Here is a 25198-nt window from a genome sequence, read left to right on the forward strand (position 1 = left end):
TATTCATCAATACATTACTGGTGAAGTGTAGTCAAGAAACAACGTGTTTTCAAAGTATATTTTCATTATCAAAATGACATTTTCATATGAATGACAGTTTTTAAAAAGGCATTACTCTTGACATCAATCCTACAAGGCCTAGCGTACACACGCGTGTGTATTCCACCCCCTCCGTGATCAAGCTCTGCCACCGCTTTACTGTGCTGAAGATCTTGTCCAAAACCAAGTGAGCTTGTTAATGTAGCAGTAGTTAATGTCTTACATCAGCAGAGTAACAAACAAGATCTTAAAATTTTACTTTTACAATTCTGTGTGAAATTCTTAACAGCAACCTGTTTGAACTGTGAATGTGGGAAAGAGCGACCTCTTGTGTTCTGAACTGGTAATGCTGGACACCAGCAATTATGAAAGTGAGAATCTTTAACTTGAAGAGTACAAAGTCCACAAGGGCTTAACTAATTCAAATCAGCAATTTGCAAATTTTTTTTTTTTTGCAAATATCCTCCGTTTCCAGATAGTGGATTCCAGCCCCCGTGAACCTTCACTCGTCCTTCAGGCCTCCGAACACAGCGGTGGGGACCGTCTTCTGCTCCAACTGTACCTCTGTTTAAAACCAAAACACACTGGTTAGAGCCGCTCAGGTTTAGTAAACACGCATTTACCAGCCCTCGCAGGACGACTCACCGTCTGGTTCTTCGTCCCCATCTTCCTCTTCATCTTCATCATCAATGTTAATTTCATCTGGGTTGGCTTGTTTGGCCAGTTCGGCCAGTTCGCTGCGAGAAGCGTCACTCCTACCCAGAAATTAAACACACCGTCATGGTACAGAAAAGGCACGAGTGTCTCTCTAGAAGCTACGTGTACTTAATGAACACTCAGGGTGGATCACGAGAGACACTCTAGCCTTTGAAACCCGCGCAGGACACGGAGACGAGTGTTGTGTTTATCGGACCTGACGAAGAGGATCTTGTCTTTGGGTTTGTCCTGCTCGGCTTCCATAGCAAGCTGCTGGGCCCTCTGTTCCAACATCTTCATGTCGTCCACACCACTCTGGCCTGGGGCGAGGTCCGACACTGATGGACAGGGACACGGTGACACAGACGGGCAGAGAGACAAACGGGCAGACATTAGTCCTCATTACAGACTGACAAGGACACGTGTCCCAGTCCCAGAGCACTGTAGCCCTGCACACTCATTCTGAACTGGTGGAACGAGAGGGTTGGCGTGGCGACGGGTTGGCGTGGCGACAGGCCGGCTCACCTGTTCCCGTGGCGCTGCCGGTGGCCTTGAGCATCTGGGAGGACATGAAGTTGACCTGCGTGTTGTAGGTCGCCTGGACGCTACGCTTGATGCGCAGCATCTCACGGATGGTGTCCTCGTTCCCGTGACGGATCTCAAACTCCTTCCACGTCTGCCAGAAGTTGGCCGTCAGCTGGGGAGAAAGAGCGGAGAGCTCAGCCTTAACCCGCTGCTGTGCGGGACAGAGGTGGGGTCACGGCGGGGAGCCTCACCCGCGGGTCACACATCTGGGAGCAGTAGCAGTAGATGGCCCTCGCTCGGTCGATCTCACCCAGCTTGCTCTCCAGGTCGGCGAAGCGCAGACACATGTCTCTGGCGTGCTGATCTGGGAGGACCTGCAGGACAAACAGAGCCTCGGTGAAACTCTACAGTCACCAAACATCCAACCAAATCCTCCTTTATGGCAGATGGTCTTAAAACGGAGGGTTATTTGGGTCTGTCTGCAGCCAGAATATGCACTCCTGTCTCTCGTGCTCAGAACCACAGCTCTGGAGCATCACCATACCTCGATGGCTTTCTGGTAGATGGACCTGGTGTGGGTGACCCCGTAGATCTCCGCGGCCCTCTTTATGTAGATGTTGAACATGTAAAGGCGTTCCTCAGCCTCCACAGCCTGCGTGGCTCGCTCGTACACGGCCATGGCGTGTCTGGCCAGGCCAAACTCCTCCTCCAGTTTGGCATACAGCAGGTAGATAGCTGGTTAGCACAACACGAGACACAAAATTAAAAACTGAACGCAGCCCGTGAGACTTCGGTGAGAAGTGGCACTCAAGAAGCAGCTTAACATAGAGAAAAGGTGGCGTAATCAGCTTTGTCTGCTAAACATCCTGCTAAAATATCTGGACTGAACAGAGATCATGAGTCATAATTAATTTTAAGACACTAAAAACTTCTTTATGAGGTTAATATGATCTTGGCCGACTTATGGCCAAACCTTACTTTTGGCAAACTTGGCCGGGCACCCGTCCAGAGCCTGCTCAAACAGGTCCCTCGCTCTCTCCAGCTTCTTGCCTCCGTAGCGGTCGATGAACTTGGTGAGGTACGTGTTCCAGATGTCGTAGACGTTGGGCCACCTGAAGAGCGCAATTCCACGCTCGTAGGCCTGAAAACGCACCAAAGGCGAATCATTCACTCAAACGACACGCCAACCAAGAAATCAAACAGAATATCATCTGCAGTAACTACAGGTTCAGACTTGAGTCTTACCTTGAAGCTCTCCTCAAAGTAATCGTGTTCTTCAAGGAACATGGCGTAGTTAATGATGATCTGAGGCGTGGCGATGCGGAGATCGATAATGCGGTCGTACACCGCCTTTGTGGACTGCAAGGGGAGAACGCGCAGAATATCAAAATATCAATCAAAAACAAAAGTTAAAGTTTTTCAAACACGAAACATTTTTTTTCCCGGTATTTAAACGATACCTGGAATGTGCCAAGACTCTCCTCCAGATCTGCTAGCATAGACCAAACCTTCAGTGACTTGTACACCCGGTTCTGCACTGGTTCTGAGGAGTCGAAGTACTCCGCCTTCCTCGACGGGATCGCGGTGGCTTTCTGCGGAAGGAGAGGATGTGTTAGTGAACCAATAATAACTTGCGCACAACCACGGATCACCCACATCTGCGAGACCCCGTGGGCAGGCGTGGGAGCCTTCAGCGTCCCTCACCCTGAGGATGCGCAGTGCCTGGTCATAGTTCTCGTGCCGCAGTTCCATCTCTCCATATTCACACCACACCGCTGACAGGTCGTCCACCTGCTTGTAGTTCACCTTGGTGGCTTTCTCGAAGATAGTGCGGGCCTTGGAGAAGCACAGAGCAGCATGTTTATGGTGCCGTGAAGACGGAGAAAAAGAAAACACGACACGCGAAGGACACTGAAAAACATGTTTGGTTCTCACGTCATCCAGCTGCTGGTTGTCCTCGTAGAACCTGGCGAAGGCCACCCAGAGGCAGTGGGGCTTCCCCGTGGCCTTGATGGGGTCCACCGTCTGCACCGCCTCTGTGTAGGTGTTGATTATCTGTACAAGGGCGCACACGCACACACACACACAGGTTTTTATTCGAACAGGTGTTGCCATAAAACAAGGCAATTGACAAGATTACAGGATCGAAGGGTCAGCGTGTGGACGCACCTGTCGAGGGACGCCGTCGTAAAGCTTGACCCTCTTGTGCCACTCGTGAACGTTGTGGGGGTTCTGACGCAGCAACACGCTGTTGAGCAAGAGCGGCCGGCGTGTGATGAGCTGCTCGAACCGAGCCAGCCGCAACTCCAGGTCGATGTCATCTACAGAGGGGGGAGGGGTCAGACATTCGGTCAGGGCCGCTCGGCCGTTTACCCTCCCGACGCGAGACGGGTTTCGTCTCCCGGGACACTCTTACCGTCTTCGTCATTTCCCATCTCGGATGTGGTGTCCATTTTGGCAGCGATCATGCTCTCCTCGAACTGGGCGTAGCTGTCGAACACCTGCGTGAAGTCCCGCACGGTGACCACCGTCTGGATGGCCTCCTCATACACGTCCCGCGCCTTACGACAAATGCGTCAGAAGTCAGAGGGCCGAGATGACTGAGACTAGTGGTGGCGTAGAGGGAGGGATGGTGGCGTAGAGGGAGGGGTGGTGGTGGTGGCGTAGAGGGAGGGGTGGTGGTGGTGGCGTAGAGGGAGGGGTGGTGGCGTAGAGGGAGGGGTGGTGGTGTAGAGGGTGGGGTGGTGGTGTAGAGGGAGGGATGGTGGCGTAGAGGGTGGGGTGGTGGTGTAGAAGGTGGGGTGGTGGTGGTGGTGTAGAGGGAGGGGTGGTGGTGGTGGTGTAGAGGGAGGGATGGTGGCGTAAAGGGTGGGGTGGTGGTGGTGGTGGTGTAGAGGGAGGGGTGGTGGTGGTGGTGTAGAAGGTGGGGTGGTGGTGGTGGTGTAGAGGGAGGGGTGGTGGTGGTGTAGAGGGAGGGGTGGTGGTGTAGAGGGAGGGGTGGTGTAGAGGGTGGTGGTGGTGGTGTAGAGGGTGGTGGTGGTGGTGGTGGTGTAGAGGGAGGGGTGGTGGTGGTGGTGTAGAGGGAGGGGTGGTGGTGGTGGTGTAGAGGGTGGGGTGGTGGTGGTGGTGTAGAGGGTGGGGTGGTGTAGAGGGAGGGGTGGTGGTGGTGGTGTAGAGGGTGGGGTGGTGGTGGCGTACCTTCTCAAAGTGGCCGCTGCGGATGTAGTAATCGGCCAAGGAGCACCACAGCTTGCCCAGCTGGTCGGTGAAGCGTGTGAGGCCGCCCCGTATGATGGCGCCCACGTTCAGCGAGCTCACCTTGTCCGGGTTCTGAGAGATGAGGTCACACAGCTCGTGCCAGAGCTGCGGGGGGGGGGGGAGTCGGTGTCTTAGCTCAGCACAAATCAAAGCTAATATGGTTGCGTTCATTATCAGTTAAACTCTTGGTCAAGCACACGTACGAGCTGACGGCTCGATACAGGAACAGGACGCACAAGCACCAAAAACACACGCCGACCTGGTAGTTCGACTTTCCCTCCTTTGAGACGAAGTTTTCGTCGTTGACCACAGCCGCCAAGCGCAGCGCGGCCTCGTCCAGACGGCCGACGGAGCGCAGGTAATCGATGTACTCCTCCGCGTTCTCTGGAGAAAGCTGCCCGGTACACAGAGAGCACAGAAGGACCATGAGACAGTTCTGGGTGTTGCACTTTTGAGAGGACATCCAGACATCCGTTATAACGCTCGACTCTTTATTATTGTTGTTTATCAATTCCTACCTCAGATATCACGAATCATAGATAAACGAAATGCAACCCTTACCTTGAGGTACCTGCGGTAAACGCGGATGGCGGTCTCGGGGAGGGGTAAGTTGCGAGCGAAGCTGAGGTACAGGGGCCAGATGCGGGTGTGCTGGGTGATGGGCAGAGCCCTGAGCGCCCGGTCAAAGGTGCGACGGCTCCTCGTGATTTTGCGCTGGGATACTATGAACTGACAGTAATCCAGCCATATCCTCGGCATCTGAAAGTTAAAACAGCAATATTTAGATACTGAGAGCCCAGCTGTTATTAGGATACAGAAAGCATTTAAGTATACAAAGCAAAATGACTGAAAGTCTTGTGAACAATGCTCATTCATCATTAACACCTGCAGTGGCTAATAAATAATTGACAGTTTTCTACACTATTTTACCTTATGCATGAACACCAGCGCTCTCTCATGACAGTTGTTCACCTCTTCATACACTGGATCCGTTATGCATTTCCCTTTAACCTGCTTCCTTCTCTCCCTCAGATAGTTGTACCACAATTTGTAACTGTGTAATGACGGGCACAGAGGAAAAAGGAGGTTTAAGATCATGATCTCTGACCCAGCACAGAGGAGCAGGGCAGCCCCACAACACACACACTAAACACACACTACACACACACCAACCCAAACACACAAACCCACACACCAACCCAAACACACAAACCCACACACAAACTCACACACCAACACACACACCTGCCAGGCAGCTCCTTCAGAGCTCGCTCGTAGATCATGTTCAGCACGGACTTGGCTCCATTTTGTTTGTGCTCGATGTAGCGCATCCAGCACTTGACGGAATACGGGTTCCGGATGATCTCTTCCTCGTAGGGCAGGTCGTCTTCCTCCTGACAGGACAGAGTGAAGGGTTAGTGGACATGGTCAACACTACTGCGTGTCTCTGGTCAGTTAGCGCCCCGTGCTAACCGTGTTAGCCTTGCCGCCTTAACCTCGAGCAGGCCGCGTGAACACCGTCCACGCAGTGTGAATATGTTAGGAGTCGTGACACGTACAAACACCACGTGTGGTTTGGCGTTGAGGACGGGCATGTTGTCCTTCTTCTCTCGGCTCAGTGTGGTGAAATAAACCGAACAAAGCGACGCAGGCGAGACGCCACCGGACGCGTTATGGACGAACTCTTAGCCCCGCCCCCCAGAGGTTTCCTCTACTGCTATTGGCTACCGCGCACGTTTACTTCTTCGTGTAACGGACTCACATCCGTGTTTGTAGCCACAGCAGTGGTGCGTGCTGCCCCCTGATGGACACTCACATTCACGTCCCATTTCAGATTATGCTTCAAAAACATAGATAAGAAACAATACACATTTTCATTTTATCGTTCATGTGTTTTATAGTAGTTATGAGTGGAATGGAATGCTAGTAGCATATTACCCCTCCCTCCAAAAAATGTGCACATTGAAATAAATCTTCAAGCATCTCAGTAGATCTGTAACAAAATGCACCGAGGGGTCTGCTCATCGTATCACTGACAGGGTAGTTTCTGTGCAGAAATTAATAAACCTTTTCACTTTAGTTGAACTTGCCAGAGAATATCGTTCTGAATTAAAAGTTGCCTTATAAAATACTTATTTTATTTCTTATGTCTTATGTTTAGTGCAATCGTAGGCGTGGCCCATTCCTGTAATGACACAAGTTAAAAAAAAAACCCGCATTTGTCTCTGTCCAGCTCAATTCTCCAATTAACTGACGAATGTTAAAACAGAAACCCTGCACCAGTGCTTTAGCCATGGAAATGACTTTACCTACACTATCTACAGGTAATGTATCTTTCCATGTTGTAGCCATGGAAATGACATTTTCCCCCTTAATCTCATTATCTACAGATACTCTCAAATTCGGGAGAATAAAAATGGCATAATTTTTACAACACAACAGGCCTTGCCATACCAGTACCATACAGTATGAAATCTGATCGTCAATGTGCAGCTAATTGCGTTTTTAATTATTGATCCGTTTCCAATTTTTAAAAAATCATTTATTTTATTTTTAACCTATTCTTTTGAATTACTTAAGTAATTGAGTACAGTTAACAAATAAGTAGAGAGGATGACTTTGCAAGTCAAATTTCTTGACGAGTGAGCTTTTATAATGCAGGAGAAAGTGTGCCACCTAGTGGACATATTTTCACTTTCACTTGTTTGTCAAAAAGTGAAGTAGTACTTACTGGTCACCGGGCTTGTGGCTTTGAACACTGATCATGACTTTGAAACACTGATCAAGATCTGTTGCTGTTTCATTAAAAAAAATTATAATGCCATATAAAAGAAGACATTCTACTTTGAGGTGTTGCTTAAAAGTGGTGATCTGCAGATGATTAAGGAACGGAGCTATACGCACATATACCCACAGAGTGCTCAATTCAGGCAGATTATGCTCAGGTTGACACTGTGGTAGAAATCTGGAAATAAAACTCAGGACTATTTTGGTCTTGTGTACTTTATTGTAAACTCTTTGCAAGGAGGATTAAAGTCTCACACACAGTAATGTTGAGTGAAGGAGTCTTAGACTAAGATATTTATACACAGTAAGAGTGTAAGGTTGATAGATATATTAACCTACCTTGATCATCTCAGAATGTTGTATTTGTCCCCTCACAGGACACTGGATTATTAAAATTGAGCCATACGTGCTTAATTCTTTCACAGAATGGAAGAGCTAATAAGTTGAGGCGAGCCCCAGATTGGACCACACTCCTGTTTCATCCGCACACTCACCATGCAAGCACCACACCCGCACGCACTCGACACACAAACACCACCACACAGGCACACACTCGCCACACAAACACCACCACATCCGCACAGCACTCCACTGATGAGAAATGGCCGTTAACAAAACAACGCAATGTTATAAAAAGCTCCAGTCTCAAATGAGAATGATATGAGGAAGTTTTTAAACTGGGTTTACGCACAATGCGTTAAGAGACCTGTCCAATGCTTTCCACTTAATCCCAGATTAAAACCACTTAACCCTGCACAGCGGAGGGAGGTGGACTTTATTACAAGCGGATCCTACCTTTCGAGTGTTAAAAGATGAGTGCTTCTGCACTTCTGGCAGCACCTGAGGTTGACTGTTGTGGGTAAAGGTCAAGGGGTAAGACATGAACTCTCAGTGACTTCAAGGTCACATGGCCCAAAGTAAGCACTATAGATTTTATCGAACTGACCACAATTTAAGACGTGCTGCTTCACATGTCAAACCTAGAGGAGTCAGTTCTTTGGAAAAACTCTGGTCATGTTTCAAATTTTTTGATTGCCAAATACTTCTGACTTCTGCAGAATATATGAAACAGTCAGAGGCTGCACGCTTGAAAACAAGTTCTGCTTCTGAAGTCTGGAGAGACACGGGAACCCGTCATGGTAAAGTATATGGCATATTTATTAGCAAGCTTTTGCAGACAGATAAACAAAGAAACACCCAAGTAAATGACACGTGTTAGAACTAAAAGAAAGTGCACAAGTTTAGAATAAGGGTAACTCAGAGAGAAAGCCCTTCACACCATCACCACATCTTACCGAACTCAGGAAACGGCACACGACGACCACAAATAAAACAACGTTTAAAAAGAGAATGGAGGTGGTGGTGACATGCCCTCGCTGTCATCGTGACAACCAGCCGCCGTCAGCCACGTACCGTTAGCTGGGTACGCTACACCGATAACGAACCTCTGCTCTCACAATGTTCTAAAAAGTGCAGACACCTCATCTACGCAGCTGAATATACTGTATGGGTAAAATTACAACAAGACATTAAAGGAAAAGGTCAAAAAACAGAACAAAAATCACAGTCACCAGTGGCAGTAACTGACATACAGTGTATTGGGGATCCAGTGTGCATGACTACAGAACCTCCCATACACCCACTGTCAGGTGTCTGGGAGGAAGTGACCTGTCCAGAGGGGGACGACATCCGGCAGTTCATCAACGTACTGGCGAGACGGGCCGTACTGTTCTGGGATCAGCTTCAATTACCATCATTTTTAAATTAATTAAATAGCACAAATGTATATGTACACACCTTTTCCTCAGAAGTTTAAAACAAGAAAACTCTAAAAGACAGTGAATCATCAGTAACTTCGTGACGATTAAACGTGTTTACTGGCTTTCCTCCGAGACCCGTAGGTTAACTGCGGAGCATCAGACATCGGAGAGACCGTCCGCGTTCACAGCACCTCCACGTCTACGCAGACTCGGGCTGCTCCAGCGTCTTCAGATCGTTCAGAAAGCTGTTTGGAGTGAGGATGTGGGACGAACCTACAAGCAGATTTCACAGAAAAGGTCTTAGGAAAGAGACACCTTTGTACAATTCAAACGACAGCTACATCTGAAACACATTCATTTGAAGTAATCGGTAGGAACGGCGCAACCCACCAATCAGGACCTCCCATTTGCCGTCAGTGGCGCGGGTGACCTCGTATGCCGAGCGCATCTCGGAGTACGTCACGCCACCGATGACGAAGATGATGAGGCGAGGGCCGGAGCGGTACTCGGCCGCCGCCTTGTTCTTGTGCCATTGGCCGAACCGCGCACTGCTGGGATAACACACAGCACCAGTTAGACCAGTACCAGCTAGAACCGGTGAAATTTTTTTTTGTTGTATTTTTATTTTATTTTGTGTAGTTTTCTGTACATACAAAAAAAAAAAGGCATGGAACTACTGAATCTCTAAGGCAACGTCCAGTGGAGAAAAACAAGGGTCATTTTTACTGAATCTGGAATATTCCAAGAATTCTGCTTTAACTGCAGGACGGGGGCGGGGCAAACATACAGATCTAACGCCACCTGCCAATCAGAAACTCTCCTGCCTGACTACGGTAATAACAGGTGAGGTGTGTCCACACACGATGGCTTGAGGCTGGGGTGGGACGGTTAAGGTAAGCCCTACCTCACGGCGGTCTGGGTGGTGGCGATGGGGGCGGGGTCAGAGAGGAACGGCCACTGCTTCTTGTCCAGCTTGTCCTCGATGATGTTCTGCATAAGTGAGAGGATCAGAAGCGAGAGGATCAGAACCGGCCTGGCTCCGGGTACGACCGAAAACACGAGCGGCGCCCGCCTACCTCCATGACGTCTTTGATGACGGGGCTCCAGCGGGAGAGCTGGTACGTGGTCTCCGTTCGCTCCTTCCGGTCGGGGAGAGTCTTGCCCGCGTTTGCCCCCTGCAACACAGGACAGGGATGGGTCAGCCGAGTGGGCGGCGGCTCCGAAGGCGGGGGGCGGGGCAGGGGGGGCGGAGACTCACCCCGGTGATGATGGGGCAGCCCAGGTGCTGCATGTTGGTGATGATATGGCTGTCCTGCTGAACGTTGGCGTGCTGTATGAGCTTTGTGAGGTTCTCTTCACCGATACCTAGCAGGACACATCATATAGAAGTGACACATGAGCGTCATTAGTAAAAGGAAGTAGGGTGGGTCCACACCATCTCTCTCTCTCTCGGAGGGATCTTAATTTAGCTTGTGCACCAAAACAAAGCTCTTTTCAGCTCATAACCTTACAACAGAGTTCACCACCACATGATAACTCACCATTTAACTACAAAGCTGTTCATTACAAGGGGATCTTTTTTTCCCCCATATATCATATATCAGTCGATATACCAGATAGACCTAGACAGAAGCTATGCACCACGATCACCACGTCCGCCGCCGTACGGTCGCACGCTCTCGCCATGGCGAACCGTCGGTGGAGGGTGGAGGGCACACACCCTTTTTCTTGTGGAAGATGTACAGCAGGATGATGCGGATCTTGTCGTAGGGCTGGATGTCGGCGTTGAGGAGCACAGGGACGATGCTCTTCATGGGGTCTTTGAGGGGTTGTCCCTCAGCATCGGAGCCCATCGCCAGGTCCTGCACACACAAGCTCCTCTTCATCAGCAAACCCAAGGCCCCCCCCCACACACACACACACACACCTCTAAACCACAGCGTAGGCACGTCAACCATGTCCGCTTTGGAGACACACCAAGATATTAAGATTACAACGTTATATTCTCCTGCTATACAAGTAACATTCCTGCAAATTAGATGTAATCTGGAGAGACCGGCACGTTTTCTTCTCATGCTCAAATCGGCGAATGAAAGGGACACTAACAGCACGCACAGGACACACACACCCACCCACACTCACCCATCTGGAACACATATGGAACTATGGAAAATAACACAAGGACACTGAACACTGTGTCTCAAATTCCTTTCCGCTTTTCTGCTCTGGCAGTATTTTCTTCGGAGAACAATAAAGCAATAAAGTAAATAAACCAGCTGCTGTTGTGGTTTTAAACAGGAGGAAAAAAAATTGCAGCTAGGAGAAGCAAGAACACATGGGGAACATTAACACACACACACACACACACACACACACACACGACACACCTTAATGGTATATACAGGGACATATGTTGGCACAGAACATATGAAGTCATGATAGTACAATAGATGTATAGACATAAATGTCACAACCTGTTCAGCCAGTGCTGAAATGTGTTTGTTTTTTTTAACCCGAGATCCTTTACAGCTCGACGGCCTAGGACAGGGGAGCTCACCTGCTCCACCTCACAGAGCTTCTCCAGAGAGGCCTTGAACTTCTTCATGCAGGCGTCGGCCAGGTTCAGGTGGGTGGAATACTGAAAAAACCAAATGTGCAAATGTCACGACACGTCACATTCAGTCTCCGGCCAAGAGGGGGCGCTGCGGTGGCCGGTGATGCGGGCCACACCAGGACTGACCAGGCTCAGTTCCTTCTGGTACTGGGGCATCTTCTTCAGCATCTGAGACAGGTCCTTGATGTTGGCCTAAGAAAACAGAGGTCACATTACCGTGGATCAACTCCAGGAGCAAAGGTCAGTTGAAGGCAGCGCTGAATCAATCACTTTTTTTTTTGGAGTTTCCACTAGACGCAGTAAACAGTATTTTAATGATTTTTATGACACTTTATGATTATACGGCAACATCACTGGTGTCCACAGGTCCAGTGACTCCTGAAGCGTCTTCCACTCGTCTGCTTTCTCTCCATCACACCCTGAAACCCTGAGTGAGCACAACCCACACCGCCAACCCACCTTGTCCGTGCTCATCCTCTTGCTCTCGCAGAAGGTCCGCAGGAGTTCCGTCACTTTCCTGCAAGAGACGGGGGGGGGGCACAGGTGTGAGACGGGCTAGCCGAGTCTAAAGGGGGCGTGTCCGAGACGAGGGGAGGGAGGGGCGGGACTCTTACTTGGTCACGTCGGCTATGTGCATGTGTCTGAGCTGCACCCACAGCTCATCGTCTTCGTCCAGCAGAACCTCCTTCTTCTTGCTGTCGCCAAGCCCGGATGTCTCGTACCTGTACACAGAGGTGGGATAGAATAAGGGGGCGGGGCCTATAAGGCACACCTACCACTTCATGAGGCTAAAAAAGAAATACTCATGATGCTGCATTGAATCTGAAAGTAACAACACTGCAACTGGAGGGAGAGCGAACACATCGTATGTTGCCAGAGAGCAGAAAACCCCTCACGTGTAGATGTCGTGATCGACCTGCAGCAGGTCATAGACCATAGCCTGGAAGGTGAGCTCGTGAAGCAGGGGGGAGATGGGGTCAAAGCCGCGGTCCACAATCAGCAGCTGGGAGCGAGCTTTGTCCGCGCCCTGCAGGCCAATCACAGAGCAGCGCGTTAACACCCGTGTCCGAGAAGCTCCGCCCACACCTACATCCGAGAGCCCACTCACACGTGTTCAACTAAACTGAAACTATGGGGGGAAAAAAAAAGTGGATATGGAAAAGGACTTCAAATCTGAGAGCGCTGCATTGGTAAGAGAAACGCAGGCTTGTAAATACTGCATCCTCACCCATGGCTAAGCTGTCAGGCATTACTGCTGACAAACAGGTTTCAGCAGATGTATACTGGCTTGTGTGCCAGGGATTTGCTTTCTTTATTCAAGAACTAGCTGAATGGGGAATAACAGCACACTCTGCATGCGTTCACAAAAACAGATCGTTACTGACAACACAGAAGACAGCAAGGAAGTAGCGGCATGATAAAGATCAGACCGAGGAGTAAACACCCGTTTAGATACCCACCTCCAGCTCAGGGAGAGATCAGCTGAGAGAAACAAAGAGATGAACTTGAGACAACGAGAGAAAAGGAGAGAAATATCAGTCCAGAAGAGCGTTAAAGGCACAGAGGGCGTGTTAGAATAGAGCAAACAAAGAGATATGAAGAAAAAGTCTAGTTTAAAGAGATTTAAAACGATGAAAGAAATACTCTGGATAGCAGTAAAGGCTAAAATTGGATGAAGTGTTGTTGTCAGCCATGAGCTTGATCAACTCGCCCTCTCAATGGTCACCTGAGACCAACGTACCTGACATGATCCAAACACCAGTTGTCAATCACCGCTCACTCCCCTATATCAGGCTGCCCAAGTACAGGCCTGGTCATCTATAACTGCACTGCTATGTGTAAGCCTTACCTCCCCCATACTGGGGTTGTCTGCCTTATGTGCGTTCAAGCGATCCAGCACCAACTCTGCCAGGGCACAATTCTCCTTGGGACCCCTGAGAAAGAGAAGATGCATCTTCACTTTATGTCCAAGGTAGAAGAGATCTCCAGCTAGAAGATCCAACAAAGGAACCACCCAAAAAAGTCCATGTGCAAGTGGAGACAGAGGTGGAGTGAAAGAGATGGAGGTAGAGCAGAGGGCGGGGCCGGCATTGGGGAGGGCTCACGTGCCCCACCCTCTCCAGCACCGGGCCCCGCCCTTTGAGGGTGGATACGTACTGGCGGTAGCGAATGGCGGGGTACTCCTTCAACGTGTCGCACAGAGTGGCAATCTGCTCAGCCACAGCCTCCATCATTTTGGTCTGCTCGTCCAGGTTGGTCCTGGAGGGGCTGTAGAACGCGTGGAGAGAGCTCGGGCTGTCCAGCGAGAACACCTGCAACGGGGTAGACACACCGCAACAACGTCCCAACAACGTCCCAACAACGTGACTGGTGATGGTGGTCAACTATACAGGCTCTTTTGCCTTACACACTTTAGAGTTTACAAATCTCAGCACACTGAAATCTTAAATCTAAAAGTCAAAATGTAATCAAATTCAAAAACAAAATGCATCCAAACCTGAGACTCGTAGGGTAGGAAGGCCACGTTAATCTCCTTCAGTGTTTTGATTGCCCTAGCGACTTTTGACCTTGCAATCTCAGCGAAGAGACCATCTGGGCAACCTGCAGATCAGACAACATCAGCACATGGCATAAAACATAGCGGTCAGACACCCAGCCACAGCTAATGGCCTGAATGGCTTAGGTGCAAACACAGCATTTAGTGCAACAGCAATTTCAAATAACTTGTCATTAACCTTTTATTTAACCACACAGCTCACCAAGAACATATTTCTTATTTACACATTCAGAGTTCATGTAACAAATATGGATTTCAAGCAAGCTGCATGGAGTATTGGGTATAAAGCATTAAAATGCATTAAAACATTAAAATTACAGGTTTGACTTAAATGACTTACTGTCTGTAAAGAAGATGTGTGCGGCCTTGTATGTGAAGGCTGAATCTTTGAAGTCATTGATCACTGCACTGACTGACTGGATGGAGAAATGTAGAGAAATTTAAGCATAATTTAACTGATAGCAAGATTAATATTGCTTCTTAATGAAGGGTGCCTACCTTTGGCACAGGGGAGATGAGGTATATGGCCTCCAGACTGTAGATGGGCTCCCTACGTTTGTTAACATCCTCCACGACTAAAATTAAAACAGCACAACGATTCTCCTCATCAGCCCAGGCCATAACCACTCCGATTAAATCACCATAATCCTCTTAAAAGGTAATTATGTCTTATCGTGACATGATTTCAAAAGTATTAATGGTAGTACAGGTGCACGGGTTTTAATCAGAGGGCATGAGTGTAAATGCTAAACTAAGACGCAAGGTTACTTCTACATTAGTATAAACAACTGCCAAGTTACAGTTGCTGGACGTTCGGCTTCACCCAGAGTCATTTTGATCCGTGGACCACCAAACAAGAGGGGGAAGAACCACTCATCAAGAATTTACTCACTGGTAACGCCTTCCGCCATGATGTCCGACATCTTACAGCACGAGGACAGGATCCGCATACCGATCTGATCGACAATAAGCACCTGGGGAAAAAAAGAGATGTTTAATGCAGACACTTAAACAGGGGGGGGGGGGGGGTTGTTATTATTGACCTTTAGTCCAGATTGTTGTTGAGTATGAAGCAGCTTCAAAGTCAAACTCACCTTCCACTCCCCATCTTTCTTCACACTCTTCAGGACTCCATTGATTATTTCTAACAGAAAAAGAAAAGATAAAACAGGAAATGCACGATACATGAAAGCATGTTTTAAAGATGTAGATGAAAGCATGTAGTCAAAGATGTGTTCTGCCGTTGAACACTTTGTAAACGTTCAGATTTTGGTCATTTAGATTTGGGTGCATAAATGCATATTAGCAAACACATTACAGTACGTTTATGTTGGCCAAACCAGTCGTTTCAGAACAGGCTATAACTGGTGACTAGGCACATTTTATATTTCTAAGCCCATGCGAGTAAAGAAGTGACCCCTGTCATTAAATCTCAGGTTGAAACGGCCTAACAAGTCTGTTTTAATGAACACGTTTCTGTGTATCCAGCAAAGGCAGCCCTAATCAGACCTCCAGAAGAGTCCTGGCTTGTCAGACATCCTTGAGTGTAATCGTCTAAGAACTATTGGTTTGTGTGATCCAGTCAGTGGGTGGACACGATCTACCGTGAGGTGGATCACAAGACTTCCACCAGTTACCAGTTAAGAGAACCGCCAACACTGACATTTAAGAAAAATAACGCCATCAACCAACGAATGTGGATAATAAAACCCTGTTGTTCATATCGTGCTGCGGTGATTTGGAAGAAGGCAGCTGGCCAAATAAGAGGACCACGGTCTCCCCAAAACTCACACGGAAGTTTTACCAACTCTCTAGCTAGCTACTTTTAAAACGACGTATTTCTCGAAATGGCTTCTCTGTTTACTCGTAAAAATGTTTAAACAAACTTTAAAAAGTCAGTAAACAAGGCTTCAAGTATTTAAAAGTTACAGAACGTATGCTTTTATAAATAATTTCGACATAAAAAGCCACTTACTCTCTCCCACAACTGATTTGAGTCCACTCGGAGCCATTTTGACACTTCCGTGTTGTCAAATTTGCACAACTGTGTGAACGCAGCTCCCTAAATATCAACGGCGCTAGTGCAGCGCTTTCTCTTCAAAATAAAAGGTTGAATACGTGAACGGTGTGATCCGCAATTAACGCCAGGTTTAAAATAGATGTGGGCTAACAGAGTATTATTATAATACGCATATTATTTATGCTAACGTGTATAAAACTTAATAAATTCACAAAACCACCAACTAAGTTTGGAATGTTTACCACAGAGGCTCATCTTAACATAAACTTTAGGGTTCTACTGCTCACTTACTGTCCGAGTTAGCTAAATCACACCGAATAATACGAGAATTTAAATTGAGCTGAAAGGGCAAAATGATTTTAGGAGTTTGACCTGACCCATTTTAATTTATATTGTGTTTAATGCTCAGACAGAATAACTGACAAATATATTTAATAAGTGTTGGTTGGAGATTAACCAGACTTTTACTGCACATTATGATTATAGGGCTTGAGCCCTATATTGTTATTCCTTTTTTTCATTTTCTCCAAATTTCTGCGATTAATCCGGCCCGAACCGCTTAACGTACAGACTCCGTTCGAACTGCGTTTCGAAGGTCTCGGCTCTGTGTGGTGTGCTATCCGTTTTTGGAGTCGATTAGAGTTATAGATTTTAATAGAATTGAGTTTAAAAATGAAAAAATCCCTATATTAAAATGAATGGTGGAATGTTCAGAATTTCAAATCTTAACAGCCAGTTAGAGTGTGAGCTGGCATGAAAAATGATCAAAACTTTCGTGGCTAAACTGCTGTAAAATCCTTACACCTTGACCTAGAAGCTCCATTTAAATTTTAAATGGGAGAGAAACTTGTCCTCTCTGGCACGCCGAGATATCTAATCATTTGATCAATTAGTTTTAGAGGTATGAGCATTTGTTTGGCACTAGACACAGAAAATTGCCCCATTGGCCCCCATATAAATGTATGAGAATCAGAATCAGCTTTGTTGAGATTTTTGTGTGTTTTTAACTTGTCATAAATCAGTCATTTTTGGGTCAAACCACACCAAAATATATCACAATCATCATCAAGGGGTCCTCTCTCACACAATCTCTTCGGTGAAGCGATAAGTTAAATGGGTCCCGAACTACGACCGTTTGTTCGGAGGGTGCAAATCACATAAAACAAGGCTCCTCCACTCAGAGTGGCAGAGACAGAGTGTCAGTTATTTTTGAATGTCTCTCCCCCTCCCCCACACACGCACACGCACGCGCACACACCTGCATCTCTCTCATACCCACACCACACAGATGGAGCAGATGGAGCAGAGGGGCAGATGAGGGAGAGGGGAAAATGGGGCACATAGAGCAGATGGGGCAGAGGTGCAAATGGGGCAAAGGGGCAGATGGAGCAGAGGGGCAAATGGAGCAGAGAGTAGATGGAGCAGAGGGGCAGATAGAGCAGAGGGCCGTATGGGGCAGATGGAGCAGAGGGGCAAATGGGGCAGATAGAGTAGATGGGGCAGATGGAGCATATGGAGCATATACACCACATACACTACATGCACACACACACACACACACAGAGACTTGCATCTCTTTTCAAGCACTATGTATTTCCTTCAGGAAATGCATGTCTAGTTAATTATCGTCATGGAGTAGGCAATACTTGTCTATATAATATATATTGCCTATTATATATTAATATTATCTAGACACAAACACACACACACACAGTGTGTGTGTGTGTGTGTGTGTGTGTGTGTGTGTGTGTGTGTGTTATTTATTTCCAAAGAATATATTTAGAAATATATGTTGTCAAATAAATCCAGAACTAAATTCTAAATTTGTAAAGAGGAAGCTGTAGGTGACATGTTTGGAAAAACTGCCCAACATGGCCCTGGGAAGAAACTTTAGAATGAGTGAGACTCAAAAAGGAGAACTGAACTTCCTCTGTGCAGCACTGTTTGGAAAACACCACGATCTTGCATGCACTAATGACAAAGGCTTTTATTTCAGCATGATCACATTGTCCAGGTCACAATCACAGGCAGAACTGTAAGGAGGGAATGAAACAGTAATTCATGAAGACAATCACAGACAGTCAAATACGGACATACGCGTGTTTGACTAGGTCTTCTGTACTGTACCCATTTTCTCTGTGAGCAACCCCAAGGACGGTAGTGCCGTTGCACCTAACATATAAGGCTAGTCCTGCATCTGGATAAAAATACACATGAGTGCAGACATCACTGCTATAGTGAGACACAACTGTTTACAGCTGTATAGAATGGTGCCTCAAACGTGAACTCATATTTCACTTGAGTGCATTATGCTTAGAGTAATCTGTGCAACTCTATTAATAGCTTGTACCTTGTGGCATAACAGAGAGATTGGTTGTCGAGCCGAAGCTCTGTGAACAGAGACTGTCCACCACATCCTGGGCACTCATTCTGGTGTGGTCCACCCTCGACAGCTGCTCCGCAGCTCGGGCCCTCTCTTGGGCTTCAGGGTTCTGGCTACTCGAAGCATCGAGACGCCTGTCTTTGATACCTACGTGCCTCTGCAGGCTATCAACCGACAGACCTACGGAGCAATATATAGAGCCGATCAATACGGAGCCACATTAAAGGATTAGAATCAGACGTATTCTGTTTCTAAGTCATACCCTGATCTAAGTAACCTGATACGCTCGCCTGCAGCTCGCCAGTGTCCTGTGTTGACAATGTGCTCATGCATATTGCAGACTGCTGTTGGCGCCTGGGAAACTACACACATTACAAAATGCTTTTCAATAACTATAGTTGTAAAACAGTGAGGTGGTCATTGTGGTCTGGGTCTTACTGAATGTTTAAAATGTATCTATAGTTTTTCCCCCCCGACTCCTTACACTTGAAAGCAGGGATCCCCTTGCAGCAGGTGCATCTGTATTCAAATCTGTGGAGCAAAATGTAGTACTGTTAAATTTAAGTCAAACAAACAAAAACAATCGAATACAGCTGCTTGACCTTGATGATGGAGTTGTCCAACTTGTTATTGCTTCTGCAGCCCGCCAGGGGGCGGTGTCGTGTAATACATCCAGAACGGACAAACGAAGATAAATTCAAGACAACATAGCCCGCCTTACGATAGTGAAAACAACAGCGCAAACAATAAAAAAAACTTTCATTTCTTTGATAGCGGAAAATGATTATTAATATACACAGTGTTATGCCTACATTCTCACCTTTTTATGTGATTTACCCCCTTTTAAGTCCTATGGAAAAAACATGAAACAAAACTCATTACCATCATGTGCCGCTGTTAACAAATCTTCTGCCGAAATGAATGAGAACAATGCGTTAAAATAAATCTTCAAATAAAGTCATTAAGCTGTAAACCACTTCTGAGAATTTGATTGAATCATACACTGCTGCGTACACTGACCCTTCTCATAGAGATCCTACACACGCAGTCCTCCAAAACCCCAGGCCTGCCCACTGTCGTCTGGACCTCAAACACAAAGGATTTACAACATGTGCACAGAGTTTAGGAAAACCTCTTGTCTAGAAGACATGAACATTTGTCACCAATGACTTCTGATGTGGAAATATAACCGTCACATCTAATTCGTTTTACCTCTCAGACTCTTGGGTAAAGCTCCCATCCAGAAGTCAGTAAATCCACCCAGTAATACAAGACACATCGGCCAGCTCATCTATATCTAAGGATACAGAAAACCTATGTGTATAGGGCCATATTCTGAGAGGATTATGAGCTTGAAGAAGAGCAGCAAACCACCTCCGCACCTCTATCCCCACCTCATTATAGCCCAGTCATGTCACAAACAGCTGTATTATCCCTTTAATATGTATGAACACCAACAGCCCTCCCCAGCAACCATATTACATCATAGAACAGTCAACAATATTTGGTCTACAAACTGTATAATTTAACATTTTATATACATATTTCTATTTCGTCTCTCTTTGGAAAATTCACATAAAGGGAACACACATTATAGGTATACACAGGTTTAATGAAAAGTTTCTGAATGTTACAAAAAATCTATTTGGTTTAAAATAAATAACCAATACATTATCCACTAATAACCCAAGCCAGTGTTTAAAAATACATTGGCAACATAAAAAACTGTTCTGAAGATTGTGAAAACATTTATATTTACAAATCTATGTCGAGTCATCTCATAAATTAACTGACAAAAAACAATACTCAAACAAGATACAGTCTCCATAAAATATGCCATAATTTAGGAACTAAATCCAGGCTCTTTAAGGTCTCGTTATACCATCAGATAAGTATTCTGTGCTTCTATGTGAAGACTGAAGACATTATTCATTTCCTCGTGTTGGTTCTTGTTCATTCTTTGGTTCCCATGCCCAGTTGATTCAGGATCTTTTGTTCCCGGCGATTTCTCATTCGCTCCTTAAAATCTTCAAGCCTCTCTCTCTGTTGTCGGGGGGAAAAGATGTCACGAGTGTTTGCTTACACCAATTACATGACTATAATGTCACCAATGATCACAATGTTTAGAGACTCTTACCTGCATTTTCTCGTCTGGTGGAAAGATCTCCCTCTGTAAAATGAAATTAAATAAATTCAAATGTAAAAGAAAACAAAACTGTAGTTATCTAGCTAGCTATAACAATTAAAACTAAATTTAAATACATACCTAAACACCTAGCTAGCTGGTTAGATGCTCTGATACAGCCAAGTAGCTAAGGCCAGCTAAAAAAAACTAGCTATCTTGCTCATTACAAACCTTTCTCTTCACAATGTATTCCTCAAAGTAATCTGCTTGGTTGGAAATCCAAAACATTCCCACCGGGAATGAAAGATACAACATCATCTGTAAACAAAACATTGAACTCAAATGTACTGATTATAATCCCGATTATTAGCTTGAGGTGTTTAGCACTGGATGCTAAACAACATCTACTACACTCATGTTAGCCCACCACGAAAGTTTACATTCGCAGGAGAAACAACAGGACGTTGTTTGATAGCTACAAAAGTAAATAACGCATGCATCTTTACATGTACATTTAATTAGAAGCCTTACCCTGAATATCTCTATTTTAACCCCCATATCTCCTCACCGACAGTAGCTCAGGGTCACTCTTTTACTACATTTCCGGTTTTAGCATGACACCCAAGAGCGAAATTAAAAGTCCAGTGGCGACTATTCAGTGGGGTGTTGCGCTAAACGTTAAATACCAGAGGGGTTTCACAGAGAATTAGGACCACGTATAAACAAAGTAAAAGTATGATTACATTTATTACAGGCAGCCAGTTCGAATTGTCACGCACAGACACAGCAACTCTTATTTTGTTGGTCGGATTAACATCCGGGTTTTATTGAGTCCGTGTTTCCTTCTTTCTCTTCTGACCAATGGCTTATGAAACCTGATGCAACCCGAAACCCTACAGAGTCCATTTTACAAAAGCTAGGTGTAAAGATAATAAACGACAGAAGATGTTTTCCAAGTCAGTAGTCACATGTTCTTCACTTGCGTCTTATCCTAGGCCAAATATTCTTATCTTTAAAATGTCCCAACCATTACATTCCACACATTTAGATTGAACCTAAATGTACATTTTTCAAAGCCTTGACAACGTACCTGGAAGGAACACAATAGAGCTCGATAAGTATAACCAAGGCCTGATTAACCCCTTTGTGGCCGTAGAGTAACAAAACTTTGGGACTCTTAAAATGAATATGTTCTATATAAGAATCGTTGACAGCATAACAATATAGGCCAGCATTAAGGAATAAAATAGTATGCCTATATAAACTACTTCTGATGCAGCTGGAAAATATGCAAATAGGTACATATGAAAATTATTGCTAAAAATTACAATCCACTGGCCACTTTTGATATACATGGTTATATGTTGCATGTTTATTGGTGGGTTTTTTTTTTTTGCTGCAGTTAGCCATTTCATGTGCTCTTTCGTTAAGAGAACGATGATCTGCAACTGTGAAGTGGTCAAAATGCTTTCTTCCCTTGTACTTTTTTTTTCATTCTTCATTTTCAATTTTTTACTTTATTTCATTTCATTCCACTTTTTCTACTATATTATAGAGCACGTTGCAAATGCATCAGTCTATTTTAAAGATTTTTTAATAGCAAACTCACCATATACAATTTTCCCTTTTTGGTTTGTAATTTTGTTTTATTGTAAGTTTGCTTTGCTGTTGTTTACGTTTGCACCGCTATGTTTAGCACTGCATTCTTAATGCACCGTTCTGCAACCAAGTGCATTGAAATTAATGCAAGGACAATAAGAAAATAAGAAAAATCACAAATGTAATCACAAACAAGACTTTTTTGTTTCCTTTTAATTTTCTATAAAAGAGATGAGTTTATATCATGATCATAACAGACTGAATCATTGACCTCGATAGCTCACTCACATACCAAACAGGAATCGAGGAAATGTTTAACACAAAGCAAAAAAACTAAACAAAACAAAAAAAAAAAAAAAACAGAGTGAGAGAGAGGGAAGAACAGGGAAAATAAAAAAAAACAGAAAGAGAGGGAAGAATGGGGAAAATAAAAAAAAATAAAGAAAAGATACCTGAATAATGCAATAATGCGAACCCTCTGCTGAGTGGCAGATCAGCACATTCTCTGTAGAATCTGTTTCTATGGCACATATATGTCCAACTGTTACCGAGGAAAACAAACGAAGACATTTAAAGGCTTGAAGGAATGAAGTGTTTCTTCTTTCACCTTTTTACAAATCAAAATCAATCGAAAAAAATTATATATTTATGTGGACTTCATGAGAAAGGGAAAAAAGTGTTAGCAAAACAACTCATTCTTGTGAAGTGTCCCTGGACACTCTGTGGAGTTGCACACTTCCCCATGCCACGTCCTGAACACCGTACTGACACATTCACACACACGTCCTGCTGCCCACACACACGCACGCACATACAGACACACACACACGCACACAGGAGGGAGCATGAGGCAGCCTAAATGCGTCCTCTTAAAACAGCGTCAAGAAAAAGAAAAGAAACTGCCTGGTGAATAGTTAAGAAGTCCAGCTAAAACTAGATTTAAACCTGAATATTGTAAATGGGTAGATTATAAAAAATGTTGACCTTCCTTTTTTTTTGGTTTTTTTTTTTTTTTTTTTGCTTTTTACACAAGCTCTCCCCTAAAACCCAGATCTTCCCTCTCCCCACCTCCGATCTTTCATCCCTCCCTCACCCTCCCTAAAACATAATATATGCCAACTAGAATCGCAATACAATACAGGCACTGGAGAAAACACCATAGGAGAAAACTCAGATGACCTGCAAAAGGTCTCAAACTGTGGCCCTGCCCTCCCCCCACCCCTCTGCTGACTCAAATAACATAATTAGAACTCACATCCACTATAATTGAACAAGAACGATGATATAAAATCAGAAATGATTTTTTTTCTTCCGTTTTCTGCATCAAATCTCATGTAATCGTTATATCCAGAACAGCGTACAGTCCCCTCTGATTGGTTGTCTTAGAATGATCTGTAGGAAAAGAAAGAATGAAGGGGGGATGGGGGGAGGGAGGTTGGAGGAGGAGACATGCAGAAGATGCACTCTGGCTCCGCCTTCTCTGCAAGATTCCAAAGGGGCGGGGTCAGCCGCTTGCTCAGAGTTGGTGCTTACATTACTTCTAGAATGCAGTAGCTTCAACATGAACCAGATATGGACAGTTCATTTCTTGTCTTCTTTCTATATGTATAATACACACAAAGTAGTTACTGTATGCTTTTAAAATTATACTCAAACTAAAGGATACGCAGAAATGCCATTACAGGTAAACACACCCGCTTACGGTACGATCCGGCATCAACTTTGAAATGGATGAAATGTTAAAGTATCTTAATGAATCTGTCTTCAATTAACAATTGTTGGAATAATGCATATATTAGGTTTATATACTACAAGCCTACCTAAACTTTCATGTTGGGTGGGGAGAAAAAAACAATAGATTTATATATTAAGAAAGACACGTTAAATGAAGCATTTCAGGTCTAGGACTTTAGCATAAAGGGACGTGGTTGTTTGGCATAAGACATCAGAGGGGGAGAAGTGTTGGTAAGAGGGTTAAATTCAACAAGAACACACATTTGTACAATAAATGCTAAATAATCAATCTGTGACAACACTTCTGCTTGTGTGTTGCTGTTTTGTTCTTACCCCCTGGACAGTGAATAATGTGTTCAGCGATGTGCACTGTACAGGACAGAGACTAGGCAAGCCCCGCCTTCTCTCTTGAGACATTACCACATCTTACGATGTCAAGTTAGGTCGCTCACGATGCCATCCAAACACGTGCTTGCATGTGTTACAAAAAGCAAAAAAAAAGAAATAATAAAATAAAAAATAAAAATCAACCAAACAACAACAAAAAAAACCCCTCAGACATCTGGCAGTTGATGAAGGCCGTACTACGGGTAAATCTGCACATTTAAACTGTTGTCACTTAGATAGTCCACCACTGAAAATGTCTGTCCATTACTCCCATAGTTTGGAACTAGTGCCCCAGGAGAAGTCCTCTCCTTCCTGCTAGCGTGACAGGTTTGGATCCAGGAGGAAAGCCCAACAGGCAGTGATGTCCCAGCTCCAGGGTCCCTCTTTCCTGCCAAGGCGACAGGAGAACTGTGGGCTTCCTGTCGAGACCTCAGCCTGCTCGCTGGCAGCCATTCTCTGCCTCATCACTGTTCCTCAAGGCCAGGTGGGGTCTCTACGGGTTTATCATTTCCCTTGCTGTTTCTTCAGTCCGTTTTCTCCATGCAGAGGAATCCGTTATGTCCGCTCATTATTTTTGGGACAAAAGGGAGTTTGGCAGTCTCTCCTGCCTCTTTGTGCATTTCAGAACAAGTTCTCCTCAAAGATAGCCATCAGATCACTTTGGAAATTCATGTCAATGGTAGCTGCCATCTGATAAGAGAGGAAATAAGAAGT

At 45.4% G+C, this 25198-nt stretch overlaps 4 protein-coding genes across 10 annotated transcripts in view; all 4 read right to left on the reverse strand.

The window, feature by feature from the left end:
* Positions 1–419: 419 nt before the first annotated feature.
* Positions 420–6233, reverse strand: xab2 (XPA binding protein 2). Its single transcript, XM_077009990.1, has 19 exons — positions 6078–6233; positions 5764–5912; positions 5449–5572; positions 5080–5277; positions 4778–4912; positions 4459–4623; positions 3677–3821; positions 3430–3581; positions 3196–3315; positions 2965–3096; positions 2721–2852; positions 2506–2619; positions 2239–2401; positions 1805–1995; positions 1512–1634; positions 1261–1432; positions 953–1073; positions 685–794; positions 420–603 (listed from the first exon to the last, which is right to left on the reverse strand). The coding sequence occupies exons 1-19, from the start codon at positions 6111–6113 to the stop codon at positions 542–544; spliced, it is 2544 nt and encodes an 847-aa protein (XP_076866105.1). The 5' UTR covers positions 6114–6233; the 3' UTR covers positions 420–541.
* Positions 6234–8445: 2212 nt separating this feature from the next.
* Positions 8446–16434, reverse strand: stxbp2 (syntaxin binding protein 2). 2 transcript variants are annotated; one of them, XM_077009992.1, is made up of 19 exons: positions 16212–16434; positions 15331–15380; positions 15129–15210; positions 14735–14811; positions 14577–14652; positions 14177–14280; positions 13837–13991; positions 13529–13613; positions 12576–12706; positions 12294–12401; positions 12139–12196; positions 11806–11871; positions 11623–11703; positions 10786–10927; positions 10324–10430; positions 10142–10240; positions 9970–10055; positions 9456–9613; positions 8446–9338 (listed from the first exon to the last, which is right to left on the reverse strand). In XM_077009992.1, the coding sequence occupies exons 1-19, from the start codon at positions 16246–16248 to the stop codon at positions 9265–9267; spliced, it is 1776 nt and encodes a 591-aa protein (XP_076866107.1). In that variant the 5' UTR covers positions 16249–16434; the 3' UTR covers positions 8446–9264. The 2 variants fall into 2 exon arrangements, with proteins under 2 accessions (XP_076866107.1, XP_076866106.1); XM_077009991.1 differs by having other exon boundaries at positions 9456–9616; positions 16212–16429.
* A 3796-nt stretch (positions 16435–20230) lies between these two features.
* On the reverse strand, positions 20231–21485 carry pet100 (PET100 cytochrome c oxidase chaperone). The gene is made up of 4 exons (XM_077009993.1): positions 21296–21485; positions 20996–21082; positions 20777–20809; positions 20231–20682 (listed from the first exon to the last, which is right to left on the reverse strand). Exons 1-4 carry the CDS (start codon positions 21320–21322, stop codon positions 20593–20595), a joined length of 237 nt encoding a protein of 78 aa, XP_076866108.1. The 5' UTR covers positions 21323–21485; the 3' UTR covers positions 20231–20592.
* Positions 21486–22559: 1074 nt separating this feature from the next.
* brd4 (bromodomain containing 4) overlaps positions 22560–25198 on the reverse strand; it is a 30957-nt gene continuing 28318 nt past the window's right edge. For all 6 annotated transcript variants that reach the window (XM_077009996.1, XM_077010000.1, XM_077009999.1 and 3 more), the window contains one exon: positions 22560–25174. In XM_077009996.1, the coding sequence (XP_076866111.1) occupies positions 25106–25174 (69 nt within the window). In that variant the 3' untranslated portion in view covers positions 22560–25105. The remainder of the gene's footprint in view (positions 25175–25198) is intronic.

The sequence above is a fragment of the Brachyhypopomus gauderio genome, chromosome 6 (assembly GCF_052324685.1).
Source record: "Brachyhypopomus gauderio isolate BG-103 chromosome 6, BGAUD_0.2, whole genome shotgun sequence".
In the NCBI taxonomy this organism is placed as follows: Eukaryota; Metazoa; Chordata; class Actinopteri; order Gymnotiformes; family Hypopomidae; genus Brachyhypopomus; species Brachyhypopomus gauderio.

Bases quoted from the DNA above. Each gene is read 5' to 3' on its own strand.
- xab2 (XM_077009990.1), bottom strand. From the start codon at position 6,113: ATGCCCGTCCTCAACGCCAAACCACACGTGGTGTTT. The intron at 4,913-5,079 runs GTAAGGGTTGCA...TGTACCGGGCAG, and splicing joins TTTACCGCAGGTACCTCAAG to CTTTCTCCAGAGAACGCGGA. The intron at 2,402-2,505 runs GTAAGACTCAAG...GTGCGTTTTCAG, and splicing joins ACTTTGAGGAGAGCTTCAAG to GCCTACGAGCGTGGAATTGC.
- stxbp2 (XM_077009991.1), bottom strand. From the start codon at position 16,248: ATGGCTCCGAGTGGACTCAAATCAGTTGTGGGAGAGA. The intron at 15,381-16,211 runs GTAAGTGGCTTT...TTTTTCTGTTAG, and splicing joins CAAATCAGTTGTGGGAGAGA to AAATAATCAATGGAGTCCTG. The intron at 12,707-13,528 runs GTAAGGCTTACA...ATTGGCCTGCAG, and splicing joins ACAACCCCAGTATGGGGGAG to GGCGCGGACAAAGCTCGCTC.
- pet100 (XM_077009993.1), bottom strand. From the start codon at position 21,322: ATGGGGGTTAAAATAGAGATATTCAGG. The intron at 20,810-20,995 runs GTTTGTAATGAG...TTCATTTTACAG, and splicing joins AATACATTGTGAAGAGAAAG to AGGGAGATCTTTCCACCAGA. The intron at 20,683-20,776 runs GTAAGAGTCTCT...CCCCGACAACAG, and splicing joins CACCAGACGAGAAAATGCAG to AGAGAGAGGCTTGAAGATTT.